General features: G+C 43.7%; 1 protein-coding gene across 1 annotated transcript; it reads right to left on the reverse strand.

Annotated features, from left to right (window-relative positions):
• Window positions 1-3,087: 3,087 nt before the first annotated feature.
• PPP2CA (protein phosphatase 2 catalytic subunit alpha) lies at window positions 3,088-18,410 on the reverse strand. Its single transcript, XM_042881495.1, has 7 exons — window positions 18,080-18,410; window positions 6,542-6,751; window positions 5,877-6,050; window positions 5,622-5,711; window positions 5,012-5,173; window positions 4,439-4,557; window positions 3,088-3,834 (listed from the first exon to the last, which is right to left on the reverse strand). Exons 1-7 carry the CDS (start codon window positions 18,179-18,181, stop codon window positions 3,762-3,764), a joined length of 930 nt encoding a protein of 309 aa, XP_042737429.1. The 5' UTR covers window positions 18,182-18,410; the 3' UTR covers window positions 3,088-3,761.
• Between the last annotated feature and the right edge of the window lie 2,591 nt (window positions 18,411-21,001).

Here is a 21,001-nt window from a genome sequence, read left to right on the forward strand (position 1 = left end):
TCATCCAGAAGGAGCACAGCCAAATGAATGAGAGCACCAAAACTTTAAAAAACCACAGTGAGCTGACTCAGCTGCTTACTCTGCAGGGCTTTCTTAGTGTGCTCATGTGCCCTGGAAGATGTATGCCCTGTATGAAGTCCAATGTAATTTTTACTTAATGCTTAACCTGTTTCCAAACTACCCTGCCTGGAACATGCAGAGAACTGATACAGAGCAGGCATCCCTGTACAACCACAGCTAAGCAGACTGTACGTCTGGGCAGGACACTGCAACAACCTAGAGAGAATGGCAATGCAGAAGTTGTACAGACCAGAAATAAATGAAACAAATCCTACGTTACCACAAATTCTCAGCATACAGGTAAAGCAAGAAGCAATTAAAAAGTGTATGGCTGGTGTACAAGGAGGTAAGTGGGGCCACACCTTCAGTTAACCCAAGGTAGCGTCGCTCCATTTGAAATGCAGAGTGGTCACTTGATAACACTTGCCTCTTCCAGACCAGACTATTTTTCCAGAACAAACAGGTGCACTTTGCCTTCAGCCCTGTCCTGTTCATCATCACAGCTTCTCCTACTGCAGGAACTTGTGGTGTAACTAGTAAGGAAACGAAGGGGTAAGGAGGGAGGAGCACAGGGATGTATTTATTAAACTATGAAGATAAACTGAGCACTTCCATACCTTATTTTTGTGTTGTCCATGAGAAAACGGGCAGCTGGCCTTTAGAAATTCAGACTGAATTTTCAAATCGCCAGAGGAAAGACTTTGCCCCAGGCCCTCACCATACAGCCCTTATCAACGTGACTTTCAGCAAGTGTGAAAAAAAATTCCACGCTGACCTTTGATCCTAACCAGGGTGGTGCAGGCAGATGAAACGTCAAAGCTTTCATCAGCAGTGTGTACAGCTCCTCTTCTCCAAGGCAGAAGTACCATCCAAGCAGACAGAAAAGATACCCAGTTCTGTCCATCTTCACACTGTGCATCAAGAAACCTTACAGGTATCGTCAGATCTAAAGCAGCAGAGCAGTGATACCGAACTTGTGTGCAAAAACGTGGGCAACTGGAAACTATCCGGCTTCAGCCTGAGCCTAGCAGCACAAGCATCCATTCACCTTGGAGAAAACAGCACCTACACACAGGAGCCCACATCAGCCACGGCAGCAGGGCTGTGGGATGCACTGCAGGGCAGCTGAGGCCTGGGGATGCCAAGGGACAGGCAGCAGGCAGGGGCAGGCAGAGAAAGGCTACGAGAACGAAGGAAAGAAAACCTGCAAATCTGTATGTTCCAAACGCTTCCATCTTCTCCTTTCAGAAAGGAAATTACCAGAGGCTTTCCTGTGTTCTGCTGTATGCACCAATACTTCGATTCTGGCTTAATGATTCCTTAGTTCAAACAGGCCTCTACAAATGAGAGGCATTTACTTCAATCTGATATACAAATTCAAGTAAAAGCATGACTGAATGATGAAGATACAGGACTTTGAGCTACTCCTACATCACCTTTCCAAGGAATCTACCAGTCTCTGCAGAGCAGAAAGAAAGGTCAGTACTGGTGTGTGAAACAAACTGAAATCCTAATTACGTGCCAGCAGCATCACAGTTTGAAGCGAAGCTTGGGTGAACTTCTAGTCAGCCAGCTGCTGAAAAATTGGATGGCCATTATTTCCACTTCAAATTTTCTCTTGAATCTCACCTTCTAGCTGGCTGGCAAGCAGCAATACTAATCCCAGAGCAGTAATTCTTGTTCACAATGGGCTATTCTTAAAAAGAAAAGCCTGCAAATGGCCAGTCACAGCATAATTATGGAGAGAAGTGCAAAACCTGGAGTGACTGTCAACATACCGACTTTACTAACAACTGCCTGCGTGTGCATGCAGAAACAGAACAAATGAACTGCTTCCCACTGCAGCAGTGCCAAAGGTGTGGAATGGTGTCAGTGAAGGCAGGAGATCTATCTGCCAAAGCCCAAATACAGAGAATGGCAAGCAAGAGGAAAGGAGACTTAATGAACTCTCTCTAAAGCAAAGGAACTTTTTTTTTGTTAGTGGTCAAAGCAAAAGCTCCCAACATGCTATAAAGAAAGCAATAACAGAAGGAACTCCTCCACGTGAGCATTATTTCAGGACTGAGCTTTCCAGCAAGTGTGAAGGCAGGATTTTTGCTAAAGAAAGAAGTAACCCCTCCAGCCTTTCAGAAAAGGTGTGAATTAATGAATTTGAAAGGAAGCACCTTGCAAGCTTGATAGTTAAGCAGCCCTTCAAGAGAAAACCTCAGAAAAGCAAGGGAGTCCAAAACAGTGTGTGAAAGCAGGCCTGCACATCTGCAACACTTCTGTTTTCTCTCACAAGCCAGCAGTATTAAAAAAAAACCTCTATTTGGTCACACAGTCTTTATACTGAGCCCAAAATCCAGAGTCTCTTAAACAGTATGAAAGCAAGGGCCTTCCATCAGAACAGCCAGCAGCCATCTAAGTTCTTTTAAGATATGTCCAATAAGAAGCTGCAAGTGTGAGCCTTCATAATGCAAAACATCTGAATGTGCTTTGAACAAAATCATCATTGGATTCAGATTAGTAGAAAGGAAAGTTTTTAAACAGAAGTTAACACAGATCACACTTATTTTTGTAATGGAAGCTTGGGCAATACACATAGTACTGAATTTCAAGTTATTCCTTTAATATTTAGAAAACTGGTTTTATTCTCAGTCTTTCAGATTTCTTTCTGAAGTATTAGCACCTACAATGGAAATAACTCAAACTTGGATTTACACTTGAAAAAAAGCCATGCTTGATCAGTTAATTTATCCTGTATTTTTCTACTTTTGAATATTTCAGAGCACCAAGAGGGAAAAAAAGAGAGCAACATTTCAGTAATAAGTGAGCTCTGTTCTCAGCTACACGAGATCACAGGACCAGACATCTCCCTGCAATAGAATTCAGGTCACAGTTTTCCAGCACACTTCAATCACCTCATTTTTATCATTATTTACGGTAGAAACTTCTCTCCAGGTTTATAAAACCTATCCAGCCGTGCATTAGTTTATTAAACCAGAGCTGACCTGAGATGCAATTAGAATTTGACATTTTTCCATACTTAGTTCACAAGTTTATTATGAAAAACACTGCAGCTCTGTCCTGCAGTAACATTGTTTTACAGAAAAAAAACAGTTCTGTTCAAAGTAATTCACTATGCTCAGACATTACAAGGGACAATATGGTTGGGCAAAGAGTGGAAAAGGGAACTGAGTGCAGACAAAAAAAAAAAAAATCAATACAATTAAATTAAACAGTATTCCCTGAAAATAAAACAAACAAACAGTTTCAGAACAAATATGAAGCCTTGGTACTTATTTTAAAAATGTTCTTTAAGCTTCAATGATTGTTTGCTGCTATCCTTATCTACAGTCATGCTGAATAAAGCTATAGCTAAATGGAAAGTTAAATGTATTCACGAGGTGTTAATGTCTACATCTTATTATTTGCAGTCTCTCAGAGAAAGCAAAAGTAACTACAAATAGCGCTATGCCAGAAACTGGTTTCTCGACCAACAATGTTGCTTCAGCATGCAATGGACTGGTTCATTCTAAAGTGGTCACAGTTGTTGACGACAAGAGGCTTTGTATTTGAATATGGCACGTCTTTTGGTCCATGTGAAAACAAGTTTGAATGTTACATATTTTCTGACACTTTGGAGTTACTGTTGCTCTTCCCGTTTTCTTTAGGTCAACATATGGTTCATGGCAATACTGTACAGCTCTGTACTCTCTTTACAGGAAGTAGTCCGGGGTGCGACGAGTAACGTGCGGCTCACCTCTGCGCGGCGCTGGGTCGAACTGCAAACTGAAAAGCATCTGCATTAATGACAGCATTCCAGTCACGCGCAGGTATTTCTTCCAATTGCTTTAAACCCATCTTTGGATTACTTCTATGCACTTGAAAGAAACAGCTCTTGGCTTTAGGCTCAAACTGGTCAGATACCAGTCAGTACACATCTGGACATTAAAAGTCTCCTGTAATTATCGAAATTTACACAAAGCTTTGTGAATTCCTCATTTATTGCTAAAACTGCTGTAACAGCTTTGTAAAGTCAGTGTCCTAACCAGATTCAAAGTCTCTTCCCCTAGACTTACAGGTGGGCATAACTACCTCCCACCTGACAGTATTCTGACTTTCCAATTACTTACCTCTGTAGTATTTCATTACACTCTCACTTTATTGTATCTAATGAGCTTAATGACATGTCTAGATGTCAACAGCCATTCCCAATATGGAACTGCAACGCTTTTAGATATCAGCAGCTCAACAATTCCACCCTCACCTCACCTCCTGAATGTGCACAGGGTAAAACCATACCTCAAAACCATAAGTAGTTAATGTAGCAAAATACCACTGATCAAATCTTAAAATCATGTGCAACACGGATCTCATGTTTAAGCATACTTACAAGGAGTATTTTAAAGTATCATCAAGTTCCATAATTGCAGCCTGGTTGCCACAACGGTAGCAATAGTTTGGAGCACTGAAAATTGTGACTACATTCCGATCATGGCACCAGTTGTACCCCTGCAGAGGAAAATAAACTGTTTAGGAAAACCACGTTCATTTGTTGCACCCCATAACTGACTATGAAACTGAATTTCAACGTGCAAAACCCTACATTGGCTTTGCAGTTTTAAACAACATTAAGGCTGTATGTCTATTTCTCTTAACTGAAAAGGGAAAAAAGGAATTGCACCATAGCATATAACACCTTCCTAGTAAGCAGTAGATGAGCACACTGAAAAACAGCAGGAATTCTCCACTGCGTTGTTAAAAATTGAAATACCAACTCTGAATTAGACCATCTTTTAAAGCTAGGTGTGGGTTCTGGTTTTGATGACTAGAGGTTAACTTCTAGGGACAATCAGAGACTAAGAAGAAACCACACACATCCCTCTACCTTGTAAAGAGGCCAAGTCTGCATCTCAGGCACCACAACTCCACTACCAACAGCTTAAACACAGCCTTGGCTGCTTACCTCCATTACCAACTGATGAGCTCTTGAAACCAATGTAAGGCCATTAGCATGGTTAAAGGTTTCTGAAATATCCTGTCCAAATGTATAACCTGCACCTCGAGGAGAAATTCCCCAGCCACCACGATCATCTGGATCTGACCATAGCAAGTCACACATTGGACCCTGTAAGAGATTTGGAAAGTATTTCATGAACTGAACCAAAAAAAGGGAAAAAAAAGGAAGAACAAAAGCCACAACGTCCACTCTCATGACCCTGCACAGCTTACTGCAGCATCTCTTTAAGGCTTGGAAAGAAAATGTAAGCAAAACCCCACCTATCAGCTACAATATAGTGCAGTTAAAGCTTAAAATACTCACAAGGAAGTTAATTTTAATGGAATAAAATTTCACAGAAGCAGTTCTCACCTCTGAGATATTAAAATCTGCTTTGTAACATCAGGCAAGAATGTGTCCCTTAATTTTCCTGCAGAAGACTAGTAGGCAAGACAGGTATTTTCAAATTGCTACATCGTTTTGAACCTGATTTTCTGCCTTTGTATATATTAAAATGCCCAACATATGCTGAATCATGAATTGCACTGTGAGTTAAGATAATTAATCTTCAATATACCTCATGGGGAACTTCCTGCAAGCGATCCAGTGCTCTGATGTGATCCAGCGTATCTATTGATGGAGAGAGGCCACCATGTAGACAGAAAATCTGAAAGAGACATTATGAAATCTCAATTGTTTATTATAACTATTTAGTATAAACAATTAAGAAAAATTTCCAGGAGGTTATTTTCAAGCTGCGAGCTCACTGAATACAGTGTTAATAGCTCCCTTCACAACCAGCAACTTTTAACTTTGTCCAAGTTCAACCTACCTGGCCATCCACCAAGGCAGTTAGAGGAAGGTAATCAAAAAGGTCTGTAAAGTACTTCCAAACATTTGCATTCCCATATTTTCTTAAACATTCATCATAGAAACCATATACTTGTGTGATCTGCCTGCTTTCATGGTTCCCTCGAAGAATTGTGATACGTTCACGGTAACGGACCTGAACACAACAGTGGAAGACATGTTAGGGGCACAACATGCACTGCCCAAAACCACCATTTGCTTCTCTTCCCCTCCCCATAATGTGCCAATTAAGCAATAAGAACAAATTAAATTACAACCTTAAAGGAAAAAAAAAAAACCACCCAGCTAAATGACGCCAGTCTTCAGTTGCCTTGAGATGAAGTACAGGTTTTATCCACTGTCAGCAGTGGACTTCACTACCCTTTGTGCACTAAGCTGTTATCTCACATCTTTAAAGACTGCTGCTTCCACATTTAAAGATAGAAATAAATGCACAGCTCCCTTTAGACAAAGTTATCCAGGCCTTTCAGAAATACTACATCTTTACAGGTTTGTAAAAAATATTTTTGACAACACAGCCAACATTTCACTTTTTGTACCTATAAACCTTTGCAGTAAATTCATACTGATATCAAATGCAGTCAGGACAGTTACATTTTATACTGGATGGTACAGAGGAAAAATTACCTTAAGAGCTACAAGCAACGTGACTGTTTCAACTGAGTAATAGCCTCTGTCAACATAGTCCCCCATAAACAAATAATTTGTGTCTGGTGATTTGCCTCCAATTCTGAAGAGTTCCATGAGGTCGTGAAACTGCCCGTGCACATCTCCACACACTGTGACAGGACATCGCACTTCCTGTACGTTGGATTCTTTTGTCAGAATTTCTTTAGCCTAGAAACAAAAACAGAGAAGTCGTAAGATTGCCTGTGAGCAGTTTTCACTCACCATATGCTCCACTATCTGCAACGTTACATTACCTGCCCTTTTTATGAGCTCTCGTCCTTCTCTGAAGCACATGGAATAGGAGCTTATCTACCTGCAAAACTTGGCTTCATGCAAAGACTTTTTAAAACTTTTGGGTGTTTTTCTTTTGTTGTCTTTTAAGAATTGGGCTTTCTCCCCCCCACACAGCATCCAATGGGTATTTCAGAATTAGTTTCCAGTTTAGAAAAAACTGATAGGTATTATAAAGCAGCTCCAAGAAAGGTAGCACAACTGCCTTCAGATCAGTGACCATCATCTCTGGGACTGTAAAGTTTGCAGTAAGCCTACAGTCATGCAAGTAGCTTATTCCCAGCCCTTCCAAAGCCTGAACTCAGACACAGCTGTATCCAGGATGTGAACATGGCACTGTTAACCAGCCACAGCTGGGTCCCACACTTCAGATGTCTTGCTTCAGAAGCTGGATGACAGTTTGCTACGTGTGCATCTCTTTGTATACAGCAGAAGATCCTACCTGAAGCAAAAGCAAGAACTCAACCAACATTCACAGTTCCTACCAACCACGCAGTAACTTTGTGTGTGTTGTAAGTACACACAGATGTGCCCTTTATAAGCTGAAGAAAGAAGTGGATTTTTGCTCTCTTCATTTTCTCCCCCAAAGTTTTGCACACACAAGTTGCTGACAAGTTCCTACAAACAGCAAAACTAATTATAGCATCAAGAAGGTAATGCTGCCAGAATTCCTCAATCTTACCATCATGATGCCAGTTGCTGGTGACTGCTCTGACAACAATCTATAAATACACACAATTATTTTCTAAATCAAGGGAGTATTGGAGGCATTAGAAATATAAATAGCTGCAAGTTTACAAGTTGCCATCTATTAAGATTTACGCCTTTCAAGCACCAGTGTTCCTATTCAAAAAGGATACATTTAACCTCATTATATTACCAAGAAGAGAACATGAAAACTGCATTCTGCTCCACAGAACTGCATGATGCCCACGGAACTCACTGTAACAGCACTAAATACCACCTACACGTGGCCACACCAAATCCCAGATACCCTGAAACACACAGCAGCATGAGAGACGGGCGGAAGAGCAACACCACATTCATTTTAGGGTCATTTCTCTCACTGCTTTCTCAAACCTAACCCGGCAACTCAAACCTAAGCTGATATCTAAAGCTGCATACTTGTTTTGGAGACTTTCTGCTAAGCAGAGAAGTATTTTGAGACATTGTAGAAAGAAAAAAAAAAAAGTCACCACCATTTGAAAAGCAGATTTGGAAAGTTAGGAATGAAATATCTGAAATTAAAATCTAAACAAGAGGTTAAATACCTGGTCCAACAAGAACCAGGCTCGTTAAGGAGCATGCTGCTCCGTCCACATTCCCACTTAGCTGTGAAGCTATCAGCTGGGCAGTGATGGACACCCCCAGCCGTGGTCCCTCTGCTCCTGGTTGTTATCCAAGCTGCCCAGCCAGCAACCATTTCAAACACCAATGGCCAGCAACACACACTTTAATGACGGAGATGCAAAGATTCCATTCAACACTAGGAAGAAATGCAAAATGCAGTCATGGTTCAGCACCCTGCCCAACACTGCTTGAGATACTGAAAATGAGTAACAAAGTTAAATTACTCTGCAGACCTACTGACAACAGAAGTCAAGTCACACGAGTTTCCACTCACACTGTGCCTGGTGCCAAAGATGGCCGCTGGTGGCTCGTGGTGGATGCTAAAAACATCAATTTATTTTAAGATAGTCTGACTTAAGTTCATTTTAATGCAGTGACACTCACCGGGTGTTCTGGAGGTGTTCTAACAGCCCGAGCCTCCTCTAATACACCACTACAGTCAGAAGCATTACCCATCCCAGTTCTCCTTTGACAGAGAAAGTTACAGAGACGTATAGCACTTCAATACAAAAAAGCATTCTTTAATTAGAACACTTTCTACTGCCATAATGCCATTTCGTAATGCACTGGAAGCATCACACAAGGAATGCTGCATTCATTTTTCATCAAAGGGATGCAACTTTTATGCTGACTGAGATGAAAATGGCATCATTCTCTGTGGAGCTGTCACTTCCTCAGTTTTTGAAATATTAAATCACTCAGATATGCAGACGACTGAGCACACAGGTAAGTCAGACAGCCACGCTGATAGAAAAAGACGGTTCCAGGTCAACTTGCAAAACAGCAATCTCCATTTAAATCCTGCAGCAAAAGGATGCTGGTGTAGTCATCTACGTATTTTCATGTTCTTGAAGCAAGTTTAGTGAAATACCAACTTATGACCTGCTTAGCCCATTTACAGTCTCATGTCCCACAGCATTAGCAATGGCATACACTGAACTGCTTAAGCAGTATACGAGTGTTTAAAAAAGAGCTTCAGGAGAGTTGGAAGTGGAAAATAACACTGAAAAACCATCAGCTGTACCCTGTTTCTGCATTTTCAGTCACAACTGTTGGAATACACTGTGACATTACAGAAACACAGGCTGGCAAGACAAGAGTAGATGTAATACAATTTCACAACAAGGTTCACGAAGTCAAGCTGTTACTAATATCACTGAAGCATGGGTGACTCCAGCTTGGTACAGGACACACACCAGCCTGTGCAACCTTACTTGGTTTCATTCCCCACTGAATGATCCCTTCCCTCAGAGCCATGACGATGCTATTAGCTCAGTCACATTCTTCAGCAGAATGGAAGTGCCACCAGCAGCCACCACGCTTACAGCCAGCAGGGAGGCAGGTAGCAGCATCCAGCACAGCAGAGCCCTGCACCAGGCCACCTGATGAGGGAGGAGCAGGGCAGTGAAGGCAGCCCTGATTCCCACTTCAAGAACCCTGTGACCTATTGCCAGGGATGGCAGTGCAACACTTCACAGTATTTTGACACTAACATTTTCAAACATTCAGGTTTCACTGCCTATCTCTACATAAACAGGCAATGCCAAAATTCAAGATTTTCCTCAAGCACTTACCAGTGTTTTTGTTTCTTAGACATTTTTCATTTCTTAACAACTCTTAACATTAAGAGACCCCTGAGCTTCTGCGGGACTTCAGTTCTCATGACTCCACAGGAGGTTTAAGCTGTATTCTACATTCTAAAGGGTCAATACACTGAAGCAAATGCCCAATATCAGCAGCATGCAACTGCAATGGCAAGTCCCTACATGCAGCTGTAAGACACGAGGAAAAAAGTACCAGAACTCAGTCAAATCTGTCCCACACAACCGCTGTCAATGTGGAAAGTCATGTGCTACCTTAGGGCAACCTCAAAGTCCCAACCATCACCACGTACCAAACACACGTCGCTTCAGTCACGCTGCTGGAGTTCACTTCTCAGTATCTGCAGTATCTGCTTACTCAACTGTTTTTCTGGGGAAAAGGCAGCTTGTGCAAACTCAAGAGAGGCAGAAGACAGGACTGAAACTAAGGCTGGTTTAAAGGCACAAGAAAACAATTTCCACTTTACAGTAATAGGATTATTAGTGGATGAAAATAAAACCTCCAACTTCAGGATCCAAACCTTCCAGGACTGCTGCACATCTTTGAAAGTGATGAATGAACAGTAAAGCACTGTATTTTTCTTGTTTACAAAGCACCTCCTTATATGCCAAAAACAGCAAAAACTCATTCTTAAAATACAAACATTAGTTCCATTGTTTTAAAACAAAGATTCAAGCAAGCACCACATTTTATAACAGGCTGGGGTGCAAAAAATTCAAAAAAGATGTCTGACTACTGAAGTCATTGGGGTTGGATTTTCAGATCTGCAGGATTTTATTTAACGATAGGCAGGAGCTGCCTGCACTCTGGCTATCTCCCATCTCCCTTGTTCTCTGCCTGCATTTCTGCCCAACAAGACACAGATTACAGCTCACAGCTCGAGGGCTGCAACCCAGCCACTCTCATACTGCTGAGGGCAAGTCTGCTTCATAAGCAGAATACGTCATACCTGAGATAAAACACATCTGAACTGGTCCATTTCTGACAAATCTCTTCCATTCACCAGTATACAATTTCCCTTTTGTTTCTAGAACATGCAGTATTTCTTTTTCATGCCCAGCCCTGCTCAGATCATTGCCTTCTAGCAGAAGCTCTGATAGCTCAAACCAAGTACCTACTCTGTGAGGCACATAATACAGAAAAAATAAGAGCAGGAAACATTACTGTGGCTTCACTGAGCCATAAAAGCAGTATTTGAAACTGCTGTGCAATGCTGAATCAGCGCAATAAAGCACTTATCAAAAGATTAATACTAACTCAGTAAAGGAAATACAAGCATCACTTTAATGAGACAACAGCTCTGCAGTCGCTGTGGAAATCCGTAATGCATTCTTGGAAGACCAAAACTCACACCTGTAAGCCCCACGCTGTCTAATAAAGCTTGTATGGAAAGGCATCCACCGTAACCGAGACAAAGTCACGCACCTGTAGTTACCATACAGATATTTAGTAGAGATCGAAGACTTCAGCCACACCCACAGCTTCCTGCCATCAACATGCACAGGATGTGACTAAAGCCACAATGATCAGCTAATTGGGATGAAGGCTGGTTTTAGCCAGCCAGCATCACGGCCTGGAAGAGGTCCCAGTTCCGTGCAAAGTCAGCAGCTCTTCTACAAAATAAAGGCATTTCTGTTTCCTCCAAGTGTTCCCAGTCCCTACCTGCAGAGGAAAGATGCCCAAATCAAACGTGGGCCGCTTTTAGAGCAAAAGGGGTTTTCTTTTACAGTCTGACCTTTTAAACAAAAGTAGAGACATCAGGCCTCTGATATCATTCACCTCTGAAGATGCTATGACAGCAGTCAGACTACACAGCACAAAAGGGAACCTGCTTAATTCTGAACTTCAGAATCCACTAAGGAGTTCAATGTGAATGCACATGCAAAAATAAAATTAAAATTCAAAGCTCTCAATTAACATTTAACTACTTAGTATTCCACAGCAAGAAAAACAGAATTTCCATCCAACACAAAAGTACTGACAGCAGCAAAATACTCTTCCATGACCGAAACAAAGAGCATCCTGTCTACTCTGACTTGGTGTGCACCACCAATACCCCACTGCTAATGTCACCCACTGCAGGCATTCTGGAGGTTTGGAACTAGGTGAAGGAAGCAGCATGCCTGCTCCATCACAGTGCAGCTCCTGGCAATGCGTGTCACAAGCAACCCACTGCAAATCTGTGGCCCTTAATTTTCTCAGGGCTGGGCAAACAGAACTAACAAATGAACTCAGAAGTTGTATTTAGTGTACAAAAGAACAGCGGCCGCTATCTCAATGACTACGTGAGCAAACTACAGACACCTAACTCAAAAAGCTTAGTAGAAACCAGCTTAATATTTCACCACAAAGCTAAGTACCTTTCTTTGCCACTACAGCAGAGCAACTACTGCTGCCTCACTCTTAGCAATTTCTATTTGCTTAGAAGAGTAACTGAACAAACACAAGATGCTGGCCAACCAAGATATTAATCCTAATGCCAGCACTGCATGTGAGATTAGGTGAGACAATCACTTTATTTCTCCTAAGAATTCTAGAAGGTCTGTAAGAATGAGTACAGGCAGTTAACTTTTGCCAAGTAATTCTCTATTCCTTCAAACTGCACAACAATGACTGACACTTTCTACAGTCTTGATATTCCCTTCAACCTCAATTTGCAAAAATCATTAGCAGCTGTACATATCTCATAGTAACTGAAAAGAATGCTGCTTCCCTTGGAGAGAGATTTAGGAGAAGAGGAAGTGCTATTTAAGTAACAATAGTGGACCAGGAGAAAATGAGGACAGGAAGGGGCATCCCCAAAAGAATTCAATGTCATAATCATTTCACAATATTCAAGCTTTCTTTGTGCCCTTAACTTTGAATTTTAAATAATCTAGGAAAAAAAAATCAAGAAGCCAAATCAATTAGGAAAACCAGATGGGTCCCTCTCTATATTGGAGATCCAAGTAAAAGAGTAACAGTAATAATGCATGAAGCTGATCAATGATACAGACTGCCTTCAGCCCTGCCCATAGTAGCAAGCTGAATTCATTTTTTATGAAAAAAAGAAATAGGTTGAAGCCTTTCCCAAACCAGTGGGTCTGATAAGTGAAGCTAAACTGATGGCGGTAGATCTGTAGGATTTTCTTGTTCAAATAACTCCAACCACAGCCAGGCACAGTGATGTTAAATGCAGTCAGGTATCAGCTGGCCGGCTGGGCAGGCACGTGTCCTACTGAAGATATGTACTTCAGAACCAGAGAGCAAGGATTCAACACCCATATTGGAAGGTACTTCCTACATACCCTGCAGAAACGTCGGAGAGTTGCTCAACTGGGTATTTATTCTTTAGCCAGGAATAAACTACCTGCTTTTTCCAGCTTAACATATTGCCTAAAGAAAGAAGTCTACAGCAACAACGGTGTTATTGAATGCTGCTGTACTCTTTAAGGGTCCCTAAGTGAGAAGGGAAATTGTATCATTGCTCCTTGGAGCCTCTCAGCAGAGCCATCTGCACAAGCCCTCCATAACTCATGCCAAAGCCAGACAGGTAAGGTCATTACACTGCTTAAGGCATCCGTGATGACTAACTGAGCATGGCCTGGGAGCAATCACAGAGCAGCACCGTCATCAGATCCTGGGAGGCAACAGCTTTACCAGAGGTAGATCTGCAAAGGGACATCAATCTACAGTCTTGTCCGTGTCGTTATCCTTACACCGTAGAAACTCAAGTACAAACTTGCTCTGACTTACTAACACTCACTTCTGTTATTTTAAGCTATGCCCAAAATGACAACACTGGAATATCTTTCACTCCATCTGATTACAATGAATGTGGTGAGTAAAAACTAATTAAAAGAAAGAAGTACTAACAGCAGCACAACTCAATTTCACAGAATACCAAAGAGAAAGCTGTTAGCACTACAAGAAGCGATGCACAGAAGACAGATTTCTCATACACATAACCAAAGTGTTGTAATCAGCACTAGGTGAGAAGGCTGGCAAGGCTGACACTTCAAATATCTTCTGTGCACGGGAACACTTTCCATTTTATATTAATGCTATCGTAAGAACACTTGGGAGTGAAAGCATCTTTCTTTGTGAAAGCATTCCACAATAACCTAAAGCAGTCATTAAAATGTCACAAAAACCTTCTCACCCTGTAATTCTCCAGAGATCGAAGCATTAACAGCTCAATCCCCAAGTAAATTCAATAGCCAGTAACAAAGGAGTCTCCAGCCTTCTCCTGTCCTCCCATCCTCACTGAACAACTGAAGAGGGCCCTCCTGCCCACAGCAGTTTCTTTTTTACTGACTCCATAAGCCAATGTGGTAGCAAATAAGACATGAAACACTGTGCCCTCCACTGTCTTCTCCCTTCTTCTGTCAGAAGTGCAGGGATGCACAGCATGTCCTGCACAAAGCTAATACAGCGGAGACAAAGGAACAGAGCCTCTGAAGAACTGGGGCAGAGATGTCAGGGCAGTAACAGCTTGGAACAGCATGCTTCACAAAACTTGCTCGTCCTGTGCTACATAAGAAGTGAACTTTGACCACAGGTTTTTCTTTTGACCCAAAAATGAGCTGCATCAGTAACACACTGCCCTCCTAGAACCACAGTGCTTAAAGAAAGCTGAAGGAGTTCAAGCAGTCGGTACAGCTGCAGTTGGTACGCATGTTTGGCTTGTTCTCATTGGCAATTAGACTCAGAAAATCTAATGGAAGACCTGATGTTAAAGGTGGCGGATGACAGAAGGAAAAAAAAGCCACTTCTGACAAGCCAGTGTACCAGAAATCAGCACAGCCCAGAAACACTTATGCTAGGAAAGTTAGCAGTGGTGACAGACCAAATAGCAAGTGTGATCACAAACTTTGTTACAGATCAAAAGCTACAGAGACAAGGTGTCAATCCAGGCTCCTAGAAAAGGGCTTAGTGATATCAGAACTCCATTCAATTAACAAATTTTTAGATAGCACCACCATCCATGCAGTTAACAGTAAAACACAGCTGAAGTACACAGTGAGAGCCCTGACAATGCACCACAGCGTACAACCAGCTTGCCTGCTTCAAGAAACTGGGGGCTATGTTCAAAGCCACTCACAGCCCAGCTCTTCTCAGCGAGAGGCTCCCAGACATCTCCTCCACTCAGAGATAGATTCTGAAATAACCCATGGGGATGGCATCCACAAATTCAGCTCACTCCTGCATTCCATTCTGGACTGCCATCCCACCTTTCCTGAGCTGTGCATCAGAACAGTCCCAACGAGACCACTTCCCACAAAGGATGGAAAAGAACAGCAGCCTTGTTGTAAGTGGGCAGCGGAAAAAAACCTCACCTGGCCACAAAGGACTTCCTTTCTCCTCTGTACACAGACAGCAGCCAGTGTACAATTCAGCCTCAGCAGGGAAAATGTGGCCAATGTCATAAATGCCATACTTGAGTAAGGCACATATTTGTAACAGTCCTTCAAAGCTAACACTTAAGGAATACTTAAAGCACATAAGAATCTGTCACTGCTGTAGCAAAATTAATAGAAAATATTAACATTAGAATAATTTAATTGTCACTTAGACTTTTTTCAAGTCTATGAAAGCAGATATTGTTTGTGGCTACAAATTATTCCTAGCTCTAGAAGACATTTCTACCAGTTACCACCACCGAGGGAATGAGGCACAACACAGGATGCACCAAGAGAGTAACTGCAATGCATGAATGGCATTTAGATACTGTGCTGACATGGTGTTTGCAAATAGCTGTTATGTTCTTTTGGTATCAATACTGAAACACAACAGAGCCCTCAGGCTTCACCTTACTCGAAACAGGCACCAGTCTTCACACACAAAGCCTCAAAAGATCCAGAAATACCAGTCAGGAGGATCACCTAATAAACCGTGTGTTACAGGGAAAAGCTCTCACAAGAATGATTACTTTTCCCTATCCTAGCTACAGCTCAGTGCACTGAGGAATGACAGCTTCTGTCTGATAGGGTCTTCACCCGTCATTCGGAACAGTAACTAGAGCTGACACCATCCTTAACATGTAAGTTCTTTATGGAAAAACATAACCTTTGGGTGTGATTGCATTCATACAACTACTGACAATAATGAAAACATGATGCATAATTCAGTACTGCTGAGAGCTGGTGCTGGAAGCCTGGAAACAGGATAAATGAGGACCCTTAGCAGACCTACAGAATTCAGCTAATGCCCTGCTTCTGGGAACACAGCAACCCACCAGAGGGGACGGAAGGACAATGGAAAGCTTGGGCCTCTGAGGACAGCTTCCAATTGCTTGCACTGGCAATCACACAGCACCCTACTTACCACTAGCAGGAAGCCCTGGTAAATCCACCAATAGTTATCATTCTTCTGTAACACAGACAGCCTGGATGTACCTCACAAAGTACTGACTGCAGCCCAGTAAGAGAGAGAGAGCTTTATCTCAAGCACAGTGTCACGCTACCCAAAGAGATGCCACCTTTGGTCTGGAGCTGGCTCCAACACCCAACTTGTGGCAAAGTGTGGCTGCTGCTCAGTGGTATTTTCACATCATTCTCCTATTTTTGCAGTCTTTCATCTCAGAATACAGCAGTTGGACAGACAGCTTTCTGTAACCTAATTCCAACGCCTTAACCAAAACAAACAATTCCCACAACTCATCACTTATGATTCCTTCAGCCTCACCAGAAGAGTTCGCTACTCCCACCTGCCTCGTGATTCCTTGCCTTGAAAACCTGTCAGAAGCATGAAGACAATTTCAGGTGAAGACAATTTTTTCTTTCCTAGTGTCAAGAATCTATTTTGGTGATGAACACTACACACTCATCCAGAAATAAAGTCTATTTCAATTCTTCATTAGAAAAAAATGAAAACACCTCCATTCTCACACAAATTATGAACATGACTATAGTGCCTTTTGTACAGTTTCTATTGGTATGCCTACTCCTCACCTATCCAGAACATGCAGTAAATGAAAAGCATTTAATTTATTCCTTGGGTTCTTACAGATTACCATACAGCCTCACTAGAAATACCCACCCAGGATTCAGACCTTGAATCAGCATATCAATAATGGCAAACAGGACACAAGGAAGAAGCCGGACTGCTGTCACTGGAGACACACATGGAAAACAATCCCTAAACTGCTACTTGCTTGCAGCGCAGTTTTAAATACACAAACCATACCTAATGGTTATGATTTCAAGTTGCTGGAATGTCAGTCAACTGAAAATTGGACACAACAAGAACACATCTGGCCAAAAGCCCTGCAAGTTAATTCTAAGTCCTCTGGAAACAGTTTGCTTCTAAACTAACATGCTGTAGTATTTGAAGGCATAGTGCCAAACTTAAAATACCCTCATTTCTTCCTGCAGTAGGCATGCAGCCTTCTTTAGAACCATGTACGTCGGTAACTTCCATACGCATTGATTTCCAGGTCCCCCAAAAAAGGCAATTCCTTCAGTTGAAGGATGGATGAAAATAAAACCTCCAGGAAAAAAATAATAAACCTTGATAGGTTTATTAATCCCTTTCATTCAATTCATTGGAGCATTACCGGACAATACAACCAAGGTATCCCTACAGCTCTTATTCCCTTTCATTTCAGAGCACGGTCTGTCTGGGGCTGATTTTAAGATCTTCCTGTATAACAAACACAGCACAGCACTCCGGTCTGCAGATCCCAGCATTCCCCATCAGTCACCACAGAAATCAACAGCGACACGAGCTTCATTTCACAGAGCGCCATTTTATTCTGAACAAACGACTCCCAAAGTCAACCCAACCTTCCATCTCAATCATAACTAAGCGTGCTCTTATATTTAAAAGGAGAAGAAAAAAAGAAAAAGCTGCCGGTCTCACGGCAGCTCGGAGCCCCGCTCTGATCTCACGTCGCGCTCCCCCTGCCCCGTCCCCCCGTGTCACACGGCCCGCCCTCAGCCATCCCCACAGGGCAGCGCCGGGCCCGGCGGCGCACGGGGGTCTCGAGCCGCGGATCCCGGCAGCGGCGCCATTTTAGGAGGCGATGAAAAGGTGGGAGGCGGGGCCAGGCCGCGGCGCTGCCCGCCGAGGGGCCGCGGCTGAGGCAGCACCGGGCCGCGCGGGCGGCGCCGAGCGGAGCCGAGCAGAGCCCCGCAAAGCCGCTCCGCGGCTCCGGCACCGCTCCGCCGTTCTCTTCGCAGCCCTCTCCGCGCCCGCCCGGCCAGGAGGAGCCGCCCCCGCCCCGCCGTCCCCGCGGCCGCACGCCGCCCTCCCCCCTGCTCCGCCGCTCACCTTCTCGCAGAGGCTCTTCACCTGCCCCTCGGACAGCTGCTTGCACTCGTTGAGCTGCTCCACCCACTGGTCGAGCTCCTTGGTGAACACCTTCTCCTCCATCCCGCACGCACCCGCTCTCTCGCCGCCGCCGCCCCCTCCTCCTCCTCCGCCTCCTCCTCCTCCTCACCAGCTGCCGCTGCTCCTCCCGGAGGCCCCAACAACGCGCTGCCGGCAGACGCAGCACAGCAGAAGTTACGGGAGTGGCGGGCGAAACGGCGCCCTACCCACGGCAGCTCTGCCGCTCTCTCGCTCGCACTGCCCGTGTAATGGCCGCCACCGCTGACGTCACGGCCACAACTACACTACGGGGAGGGGAGGGAGCCGCCATGGGAGGTGACGACGTGTGCGCAGTAGTGGGGAGGTACCGCGCCTGCGCGCTATGGGCAGGACCGGCCCGACCGGCCCGACGGCACTCGAGGCTGCGCATGCGCAACTCCGCGCGGCGCATAATAGCTGGGGGGCTCGGGGCTTGCGCACTGTGAGGGGGTTATCGCGCGTGCGCGAGAGGAGCTGGGGGTCAGGAGGTTTTCCCGCCCGTCCAGGGTGCGGCTGTGGGCAGCTCTGCAGGGCGGCGTTTCGGCTCCGCCCGCGGCCCTGAGGAGGTTGGAGAGCTGTGAGGGAGCGGGGTGTAGAGCTGCCCTCCTCGGGGAGTGTAGCCCGGGCGGGGTGCCTGGCTTCCTGAGGTCTTGTAGAGGGAAAGGAATGCTTGTAATTGTGCGCGGCCTGCTGCTGTCCATGCACTCGTAGCTCAGAACGTGGTTATTGCAAACCTCTGAGGGTGAGGGGCTGAGAGCAGTGTGCGCTGCCAGCAGTGTGCGGGGAGCTGGTGAGCCTCGGTGCGGGCGAGCACCTGCTTTGTAAAGGTACCAGTAAGAAATAAAAATAACGTGTGGTGAAAAAGAAGCAAAGGGAATGTGAATGTGTGGTCTGTAGCAGAATATGTATTTTAGTGATCTTCATCTTAAATGACAGAGGTGCTAGTCATGTGCATTTCCCTACAGTAACTTCCAAAGCGTGTGAAGTGATCAGTTAAAAAAAATAAAATCAGTAAAGTGGATCAGAATTTGGACATTTGCTCTTTTGGAGTTGCCCACTCACCAAAGACTTTCTGGTTAGTAGGGATCAGTTGTCTCCTGACAGGGAGTGGAAAGGGTTAAATCCTTTGCCTGCAGTTGAAGCAAAGAAACAAAATAGTGAGCAAAGGGGAAAGAATGTTTGTTCTCACTCATCAGTCTCGGTTCCTTCACGTCACACTCTCCCTATAAGATGTGCATTTTTTTTTTGCATGCCTTTCTTAGGTGTTCAGTTTTTTTCCTTGGTGTCCTTTCCATGGGTTTGCTCATCCTCAAATGCCTGTAGTTCTGTGCATTAAAACTAGAAGGAAAAGTGTTGTTCATTGAAAAATTGCAAGAATTTGTTTTGTGGCACTGCTTCTTCAGTACCTCCCAAATAATCTTGAACACATAAATGGAAAGAACATAAGGCAATAACATTGTCTCTTATTTAACTAGCTAAGTTAAAGTTTATTTTCTCTAGTAATTGTTCTGGCATAGTAAGATGTTTAAAGACCATATTTAGCTTTTGTTTTCATAGAGATAATGGTATTCCTGGTGAAACCCAGATTCTGAATTCCTTCTGATATCAATGTTAGTTATGCCCTGACTACAAAAAAAAACATTAATTACTGCTGCTCTTTTAATTTACTTTCCACAATATTCAGAAAAAAATCCAAACCAACAATTTTAGTACTCTGTGCCTTAGTCTCAAGAGAAATAAGTGCTTCAGCACCTTGCAGAGGTGATTCAGAGCAAGGAATTCCCAGCTGGTGGGCAGCCACCTGGGGCTGTTGCTGGTCACAGTTCTGCTTCTGCAGTATGCTGCTTCTGTTGCCAGCGAAAGTGAGTGATCAGAAAAGCTAAGGAGGAGAAATAAAGCCTTCTCAGCAGCAGGAAAATCTTAACTTACTTGCTTATGAAACTGCAACTGAAGTCCTGTGATGTTTTATCTGATATGTGCAGAGAAAACACACGTAATGTGTGCTGGGCAGTGCTGCTTACAGATTGCAACAGTGATTGCTGCTGTCTCTAAAGCAAAAGTGGTGGCTCCCAAATCTGCCACAGGTTCACAGGAGCCTAGTGTTAGAGTGCTCTGCTATGAAAAGGTTCCTTTCTTGTTTGAAAACGCAGTCATAGCTCTTAGCTCAACTAAGCACTGCTTGAGGATGTAGGGAATTCATCGTTCCCTGCTTACAGCTGAAGCTGTGCCATTGACTAGAAGAGAATTCAGGACTTGGCACAGCAATATTTAGGATCCAGTTATCTGGGTGCTGACATAGAAGGGAAAAAATTGGAGTTCCATCTAAAACAACTAGCTCTATTCTTTATCCTTGCGTTGTCTCAGATAGCCTATAAGCTGCATTCGGATCAGAAGTCAGATCTATTCCGCCTTCTTGAGAGTCATAATCAATAGCTCAATGAATTGTGGTTGCTTCTCTCTTCTCTCCCAGATAGTTATCAGAACCTTCAAAGGAAAGGGGAATAATGAAAGAATGCCTGCTGCATTGCATAAGCTGGGGGTTTGGCAGTCCTTCAGGTACGCGGCAAGATTAAACTGTAAACTGGTCGGAATAATCCTCGTATTTAGTATTTGTGCCAGGCTGCTGTGTGTGTGTGGTTTGTAGCTAAGGAGATCTGCTGGGTGTGGCTGCTGTGATGACTCAAGGATTGTCCTCACTGCCATGTGCAGTCCTGGCTCCTGAGTCACTGACGAGTTGTCATATGGCATTTTTTAGGAAGGCTTACTACTGAAGCTGGCTGTGCCTGTGCTTACACACATCAGACTGATAGAGTGTCCAACTTTGTTTTTTAACAAAACCGTCTA

Source organism: Lagopus leucura, unplaced genomic scaffold, assembly GCF_019238085.1.
Source record: "Lagopus leucura isolate 7727_CA_CO unplaced genomic scaffold, USGS_WTPT01 Super-Scaffold_100030, whole genome shotgun sequence".
Taxonomy (NCBI): Eukaryota; Metazoa; Chordata; class Aves; order Galliformes; family Phasianidae; genus Lagopus; species Lagopus leucura.

What these genes read in the sequence shown, in the direction of transcription:
- PPP2CA (XM_042881495.1), bottom strand. Translation starts at nt 18,181, where the DNA reads ATGGAGGAGAAGGTGTTCACCAAGGAGCTCGACCAGTGGGTGGAGCAG. An exon ending in TGCAGGAAGTTCCCCATGAG is followed by an intron (nt 5,174 to 5,621) that starts GTATATTGAAGA and finishes AATCTCTTACAG; the next exon opens with GGTCCAATGTGTGACTTGCT. An exon ending in CTCATCAGTTGGTAATGGAG is followed by an intron (nt 4,558 to 5,011) that starts GTAAGCAGCCAA and finishes TTTCCTCTGCAG; the next exon opens with GGGTACAACTGGTGCCATGA.